General features: G+C 46.2%; 2 protein-coding genes across 3 annotated transcripts in view; one reads left to right on the plus strand and one right to left on the minus strand.

Moving 5' to 3' along the window:
- Positions 1 to 1,248: 1,248 nt before the first annotated feature.
- On the minus strand, positions 1,249 to 3,188 carry NIP7 (NIP7, nucleolar pre-rRNA processing protein). Of its 2 annotated transcripts, XM_006860209.1 has the most exons (5): positions 3,089 to 3,188; positions 2,910 to 2,996; positions 2,671 to 2,809; positions 1,683 to 1,823; positions 1,249 to 1,368 (listed from the first exon to the last, which is right to left on the minus strand). In XM_006860209.1, exons 1-5 carry the CDS (start codon positions 3,142 to 3,144, stop codon positions 1,249 to 1,251), a joined length of 543 nt encoding a protein of 180 aa, XP_006860271.1. In that variant the 5' UTR covers positions 3,145 to 3,188. The 2 variants fall into 2 exon arrangements, with proteins under 2 accessions (XP_006860271.1, XP_006860272.1); XM_006860210.1 differs by lacking the exon at positions 1,683 to 1,823 and having other exon boundaries at positions 3,089 to 3,144.
- A 198-nt stretch (positions 3,189 to 3,386) lies between these two features.
- The window catches only part of COG8 (component of oligomeric golgi complex 8), a 9,852-nt gene continuing 4,908 nt past the window's right edge, over positions 3,387 to 8,330 (plus strand). The window contains exons 1-3 of the mRNA XM_006860324.1: positions 3,387 to 3,781; positions 5,530 to 5,737; positions 6,609 to 7,436. Of these exons, the coding sequence (XP_006860386.1) occupies positions 3,387 to 3,781; positions 5,530 to 5,737; positions 6,609 to 7,436 (1,431 nt within the window). The remainder of the gene's footprint in view (positions 3,782 to 5,529; positions 5,738 to 6,608; positions 7,437 to 8,330) is intronic.

The following is an 8,330-nucleotide window of genomic DNA, read 5'->3' on the forward strand; positions in this document are numbered from 1 at the left end:
AGAGGTCAGCTGTTTTAAAAAGAGGTTAACAGAGAAGCTAGAAAGGATACCATTGCAAAGTTGGGGCCAAATCAGGTTAGTTTGCATAGAAAAGGGAGATTTGGTAGCATACCTTTTTTGCAGTTGAAAAATGTTTGCTTTTTAGAAAAATTTATTCCACCTTTGGAATAAAAAGTGACATTTATCAAACAGATAGTTTTATTTACTTATTTCTTTTTTTTAAACTTTAAAAAAAAGTTTTATTTACTTTTATATATACATATAAAAGGGTTTGTAATTCTGAAAATAATTTTGGAATGCATAGGGAAAGAGGAAGGAGCTTATTATTTCACAGTCTCTTACTGGTGTTTTTTCAGTCCAGTGTAGCTAGGTAAGTTTCATAAAAAAAAAAATGTTTTATGAAGTCAAGATTATGATATAGACATTTCAGCTTGAGACTATACTATTCAAAATAAGATTTGCCAAATACCTCAAAAAAAATTAAGCAAACATAATCAAAGTATACTCAAAAGACCTTAATCTTAGTAATACAAATGCTCAGTATATGCAGTGGAAAATAGTGATTTTTATCATTTACTGAGTATCTAGAATTTGCAGGAACCATACTGGGTGCTTTACAATCATGATCTCCAATTGTAAAAACCATAGGTAGAAGGTTAAAACTTTTTTTCAAGCAAAGCTTAGAAAAGCTGAATCACTCAGCTAAGGCTGTATGTGGTTGGTCAAAGGCAGAACAGGGGGTTGACTTTAGGTGCTCTCCCACACCACATAGCTTCTACATTACACAAAAATGGAAGTGCTGTATTATTTTCGTTAAATCTCACTTGTAAAATTCCAAGCAAGGCCTATAGGTCTGACACGACAATCTCATTCACAATAATAATAAATAAGAAATTCATCAGATTTTCCTCACAAATCTAGAATGTAGTGTTATCCTAGATAACAGTAACAAGCTAGTCTTCTAAGTTCAGAAAATTAACAAGAAGCCCTCTGATTCAAATTAAAAAAAAAAAACAACCAACACATATTCCCTGTCGTCACAAACACAAAGATCTAATACCCCATTTTAAAGCCATTTCTCTACAACAAGAATCCAGCCTGCATCTGTAATAGAAAGAATATTAAACCAAGAAGTCACTGAAGAGTCACACTGTTGACAAAACACAACATGATGGTGGCACCAACCCAGACACAGGACATAAACCAAGGCCCTTCCACACAGCCACAATTCCTTCAGATGACTTCCTTTTAAGTCAATGTCTCTTCATGCCGTACGTATTCCCCAATGTCTGCTTGATGAAATACCACAATCGCCATGGGGTCTACTTTCCTGCAGTCTTGTGTAGACTTTGCTGCCACCCCAAAGCCCTGGGATTCAAAAGAAGAGACACTGATTCACTGAGTCATCCAGTAAGCATGTACTGAGTGCTGTGAATAAGAAAGATGGGAAAACACAAAACAGGATCCTTGTCTTTGAAGAACTCAAAAGGTAGAGAATGTATTCTTTCTTTGTAGTTTGAAAAGACATCCTTCTTAAATAAAAAGCTACTCAATTTGTACTTTAAATAGACAAATACCATCTCATTCTGCTCCCATAAAGATTTGACAGCCTTGGAAACCCTGTGCAGGGTTGCTATGAGTCAGAACCGACTCCACAGCACACCACCACCACCTCTACTTACCAATGGGATGTCGGCCATGGAGTACACCACCACTCCCTGGTACTGACTGGTATTTTCAGTAATTCGACCAAGCCCAGATTTCAATACATGGTTCCCATATAGGAAGGACTGCTCAGCTCCAGGTTTTATCCACACTTTATACTATAAGAAAGAGATTGAATTTTGGGTTAATACCTTGAAAGAATTGTAAACAAACAAAAGATGAGTGTTTAAGCATATGAGCAGTACCAGCTGCTATAGAGGGGATCTGGGCTCACTGCAACCGCATGTGTTGTCAGTATAGGACTGTGCTCCCTAGGATGGTCAGTGGCCAGGTTTTCAGGAGATGCTAGGCCTTTCTCTCAAGGTGGTTCTGGCTGGTTAGCAGCCCAGAGCAGTAACTGTGTGCATAGCCCAGGAACTCAAGAAGTACACTGTTGTTGTTATAAAGTGCTGTGGAGTTGATTCCAACTCATAATGACCTTGTATAGGGTTTCCCAGGAGCGGCTAGTGACCTTGACCCGCTGAGCTTCCAGTTCAAACGGAGTCGGAAGTCCAGTGCATTAAGTCACAGCGCCACACCAGGATGTCCCTCCTGATGCACACTGTTGTTAAGTGCCATCAAGTCGACCCATAGCAACTCTGTGTAGGGTTTCCAAGGATCGGTTGGTGAGCTTGAACCACCGACCTTATGGTTCAAGCCGACTTTGCAGTCCAGCGCATTAGGCCTCAGCGCCATGCCAGGACTCCCTGAGCGCAGGCGCCACAAGTCTTCCTTCACTCAACCATGTAAATAAGCTCTTCCTGGTTCTGGGTGTCTCCCTCCCGAGCTGGCCTTGCACGGGCGTCTCTACTTCGCGGGCGGTCACTCTGATAGCCATGGTACGGTGGCAGACAGCACCCATACCCCTCGCCCGCCCACACATTAGGACCTGCCCAGAATCTGCAGTCTGGTGTGGCCCTCGTCCACCTGACACCTTGTCCCCGGAATAGAAACCATCCCACAAACCTTGGCATAGGGCGCCAAGTAATCTAGAGCTGTCACGTGCAACCGGAACTTGTGGGTCTTCGTGAATTTCCCGAAACAGGTCCCCAGGGACACCAGCTTGTCTCCGGAAATGTTGGCGGCCAGCTTCAGGATCTTCTCACTAAAGGTCGGCAAGGAGAACAAGGTGATGGATGAGAAGCAGGAGGCACCCAGGCGCCCACCCGGGTCCAGGCTACCCGCCTGGTCTCGTCCCGCCTCACCTCACGTAGTACACCCGGTCGCTGTGCAGCCTGAAGCAGTAGGTGCCGTCGGGTCTGTCAATGAGCAGCTGAAGATTCTCTCCGATGCTGAGGGTACAAGAAACACTCGTCCCGCCATGCCACCCACGCCCCTACCCGTTTCTCTCTCACACACACTCTTCCTCCCCGCGCGCTCTTACTATTTCGCGAGCTTCTCGAACATCACCCGAGTCTCCTCTTCAGTCAAAGGCCGCATTTTCCCGCTAGGCCGGAACACCGGATCCTCGTGCCTCGGTCGCCGGAAACGGAAGCCAAAGCTGGCTTCTCTAGCCGCTTTCCATTCGTTTTCCACGCCAGCGCCTCGTAGCCTTGACGACCGACAGGAAAGACAGCCAGCCGAGCAAGCAGCCATAGAGACCGGAAATGAGTTTCTATTGCTTCCGATCTTAGAGGAGGAGCTGTAGCCGTAACTGGTTCGGAGACGCTGATACTGGGAAGATGGCGGCGACAGTGACTATTCCGTCCAAGACTCCGGCCTTGACCAAGGCGACGGCCACAGCAGCCGCTCTCGGGGAGGTGGAAGACGAAGGACTCCTGGCATCGCTGTTCCGGGACCGCTTCCCCGAGGCCCAGTGGCGCGAGCGGCCGGATGTGGGCCGCTACCTCCGAGAGTTGAGCGGCTCTGGGCTGGAGAGGCTGAGGCGCGAGCCCGAGCGCCTGGCAGAAGAGCGGGCGCAGCTGCTGCAGCAGACGCGCGACCTGGCCTTCGCCAACTACAAGACCTTCATCCGCGGGGCCGAGTGCACCGAGCGCATCCATCGCCTTTTCGGCGATGTGGAGGAGTCGCTCGGTCACTTGCTGGACCGCTTACCTAGCTTCCAACAGAGCTGCAGGTGTGGCGTCCCGGCATGAAGGGGGCTTTTAGCAGCTGTAAGAGTTGTCATTTACGGCGATAGACATAGCTGACACTTACAAAACGCTTACCGCATGTCAAGTTTTATTAATTCATTTAATTCTCACAGTAACATTTGAGGTAGGTGGGTGTTGCCATTTTACGTATGAGGAAGCTGAGAAACAGAATAGTGACTCGTCCAGGCTTCTAGGTTTTGAAGCTAAATTGGAAGGGCTGTTGTGAGTACCAAAGAGAATCCATGTAAAAAAGTCTTTATTATCATATATTGACACTCTAAATGCCACCTTAATGTTGTTAAGTGCTGTTGAGCCCATTCCAACTCATAATGACCCTGCATAGCGTTTCCGAAGAGCAGCTGGTGGGTCTAACTGCTGGCCTTGTGGTTTACAGTCCAGTGCGATCCTACAGCACCACATCAAGAGTTCATAGTGAGGCCAGCAGCAGTGTGTGTGCGTGCACAAAACCTATACGGCACCTGGTATTCCTAGGGGCTCTCCATTCCCAATACTAAGCAGGCCAACCCGACTTAGCTTTTAGTATTTTAGCATTTAGGGTGGTGTGGCAGTATATGCCAACTTAACAGAAATGTGCATATTTCTGTAAAACAGCTTGTGCCAGTGGTCATCTACTCCAAAACTTTTTAATGATAGGAAACTGACAAGGAAATTCCCCATTTGGAAACATACATCAATCAAAAAGTCCCCACTTTTTTTGTGCCAGATTCTGTCTTCCTATAGCCTTAATCCATTCTCCTTAATTTTGCCTTCTAGCCTCTCGTGAAAAAAATATGTGATTTTTCTTCGGAGCCATTGGCTGTTTGACAGCAGCTTTTGTGCCCTTCCACCTCCCAAAGTAGATAAGGAACTTCACAACACAGGGCTCTCATTAAAGAGGAACAATGGAGAGTAGACTGTGACATTAACTACTGTTGAATAGCCTAAGAGGCTGGAAGAACTTGGGGGTAAGGCTTTGCCTTCTAGGTTAGTTCCTGCTTTTATGAAAATAGTTTTAGTAACTATTGTTAAGTATTCCGTGTTAGGGTCTATGTTAAGTGCATTACTTTGATCAGTTAATTTAATCCTCACAGCCTTATGTTATTAAGAACTGTCTAGTTGATTCCAACTCAACAGCAACCTTGTGTAAGGGTCTCTGAGGAGTGGCTGGTGAGCGTGAACCACCGACCTTGCATTAACGTGTACCCCAACCCAGGACTCCACAGCCTTAATGAGGAGCCCTATTTTTTATCAATGGAAGGAGTTCAGGTAGCATAGTGGGTTACAAGTTGGGCTTATAACCACAAGGTCAGCAGTTTGGGGAGAATGCGGAGACTTTCTGCTCCCATAAAGATTTATAGCATCAGAAACCCTATATGGGGTCACTATGCAGGAGCGGACTCCACAGCACATAACCACCACCATCACGACTTTATCAATGAGGAAACAGGTTCCTAGAGGTTAAGTTCCTTGTCACAGCCAGTATGTGGCAGGCAAACTTGGGTGCACGTTTGTGCTCTATTGTTTCTTAGTTGTGTGACCTTGGACAAGTTGCTGAACCTCTCTAGGATTAGTTTCCTCAAGGGTAAGAGCACTTACCTCAGGTTTGATGTGAGGATTACATAGATGAACCATTCAGTCCAGTGCTCAGTTCATGGGAAGTGTTTTGTAACTAATTGTAGCATAGGTTTGGGTGTAGTGAATGAGGGACCGATGTTGTCCTGACTGTTACTAGGAACTTTGTGAAGGAGGCTGAGGAGATCAGCTCCAACCGCCGGATGAACACCCTGACTCTGAACCGGCACACAGAGATCCTGGAAATCCTGGAGATCCCTCAGCTCATGGACACTTGTGTCCGCAACAGCTATTATGAAGAGGCCCTGGAGCTTGCAGCCTATGTACGCCGACTGGAAAGAAAATACTCCTCCATTCCTGTCATCCAGGTAGCCAACTTGCCCAGAGAGGATTCAAACTGATAGTTTCACAACTGGTGCTTTTGTGGTCTTCACTGAATCTTTAGGTAGAAACCTTAAGGAAACCCCTTGCATGTTTCATGTCAGTTTCTACAAGTCAGACAGCCTTGAATATAAAACATTCATTCATTCATTCATCCAGCAGATGTTTATTACTCATGTACCAAGTACTGGTCTTGGCATTGGAGACAGTATAAACAAAGTAGAGGAGGCCCTGGCTCTCATCACATTTGTATTCTTATGGACAGTCTAATTGACAAATGAATAAACAGTATCATTTCAGATCATGGTAAGTGTTTGAAAAAAATAATAAAGCAAGTATAGAGGGAGATATATACAGGTCTCTGTGAGTTGGAACTGACTCAAAGGCACTTACTCAGTAAGAGGGATACTAGGGTGGGTTACATTAGCTACTAGAGTATTCAGAAAAGATCTTGCTGGAGAGGTGACATGTAATTGAGACCCGAATGATGAGAAGGAGCCAACCACATTGGGTTGAGAGAAAACCAGAAAGCAAGAAGTATAGCAGGCTGAGGTGAGAAGCAATTACAGTTTAGAAGCTACAAAGGGAGCCAGTGGGACTGGATTATAAAGGCGCACAAGAAGAACCAGGCCAGGTGAGTAGTTGAATCTTTTTTATTTCAGTGTAAAGTCATTGAGCATTTTAAGTAAGTGGATGACCCAACCAGATCTTTTTGGATGAACCTGTAAGCATCAGTTTGAGGAAATCTACTGATGAGGAAAGCACCGGGAATGTTAGTCTGCAATATTCAGGGCTAGTGGAATGGATTCCCGTGAGTTTCTTTTCTAGCCTGGTGTAACTAACTCCCTGTGTTGTCAGGGCATCGTGAAGGAAGTGCGCCAGTCCATGCAGCTGATGCTGAGCCTTCTGATCCAGCAACTAAGAACCAATATCCAGCTTCCCGCCTGTCTACGTGTCATTGGCTACCTGCGGCGAATGGATGTCTTCACAGAGGCCGAACTGAGGGTGAAGTTTCTTCAGGCGCGAGATGCCTGGCTCCGTTCCATCCTAACTGCCATCCCCACTGATGATCCCTATTTCCACATCACAAAAACCATTGAAGCCTGCCGTGTCCATCTCTTCGATATCATTACCCAGTACCGTGCCATCTTCTCAGACGAGGACCCACTGCTGCCCCCTGCCGTGGGGGAGCACACTGTGAATGAGAGCGCCATCTTCCATAGCTGGGTGCTGCAGAAGGTTTCACAGTTCCTGCAGGTGCTGGAAGCCGACCTTCACCAGGGAGTGGGCAGCCGCCTGGACTCCCTGCTAGGCCAGTGCATGTACTTTGGACTGTCTTTCAGTCGTGTGGGGGCTGATTTCCGGGGCCAGTTGGCTCCTGTTTTCCAGCGGGTTGCCATCCACACCTTCCAAAGAGCCATTCAGGAAGCGGTGGAGAAATTCCAGGATGATATGCACTCTTATACACTCATGTTGTTCCCAGCCATCCTGGGTAGCAGTACCATGCCTGCTGCTATGCCAGTGACCCAGCCGGGGACACTACAGCCCCCCATGGTTCTGTTAGACTTCCCACCTCTTGCCTGCTTCCTCAACAATATTCTGGTTGCCTTCAATGACCTGCGCCTCTGCTGCCCCATGGCCCTGGCTCAGGATGTGACTAGGACCCTGGAGGATGCCCTCACCAAGGTGAGCACATTCCTTTGACTGTCTATTACTATAAGCCATGTTTGGTAACAGGTGGCCAGGGTTTTTGTAATAAATCAGTTCATGTGATTGGTGCCCTAATGAAACTTAGACAAGTGTATCACTGAGAGAACTTGCCTGCTGTTGTCCACTGATTGCAGAGACAGATTTAAACAAGTTTTTGTTTTTGGAATAAACCAGTATGTATATGAATCAGAATCTTAGTAGCAATACCTTGTGATTTCCCTTGTTATGGCGTGGTTTCTGTGGGTCAGGAGTCCAGGCCCAGCCTAACTAGGTTCTTTGCTCAGGCTTTTACAAACCTGTAGTCACGTGATCCTCTTTACGTTTTTTCAGGTTGTTGGCAATATACATGCCCTTGCAGTCATAGGACTGAGGCCCCCAGGGCCCAGAGGTCACCATGCCTCATAGGCTGTTTGCCTCTTCAAGGCTAGCTGGAGAACATCTCTCCTGCTTGGATCTCTGCTTTCAGGAGAGACCCACATTTCAAAGGCTATCTGATTAGACCCCACTCACTGTTTTGATTAGGGACCAACCCTGGTGGTGCTGAGGGATTGGGCTGCTAACTGCATGGTCAGCAGTTTAGACCCACCTGCCGCTCTGCCGGAGAAAAGTCAGGTTTTCTGCTCTTGTAAAGATTTATGAAAACAAGTCTACGAGAGCCAAAATATGACTTTGAATTTATCCCACCTGAATTGGAGATCATCTGAAGAACAGATTTGATGCATTAAACACTAAAGACCGAAGACCAGAAGAGTTGTGGGATGACATCAAGAACATTGTACATGAAGAGAGCAAAGAGTCATTAAGAAGACAAGAAAGAAGGAAAAGGTCAAAATGGATGTCAGAGGAGACTCTGAAACTTGCTCTCCAGCA

Source organism: Chrysochloris asiatica, unplaced genomic scaffold (assembly GCF_000296735.1).
Source record: "Chrysochloris asiatica unplaced genomic scaffold, ChrAsi1.0 scaffold00037, whole genome shotgun sequence".
NCBI classification, from domain to species: domain Eukaryota; kingdom Metazoa; phylum Chordata; class Mammalia; order Afrosoricida; family Chrysochloridae; genus Chrysochloris; species Chrysochloris asiatica.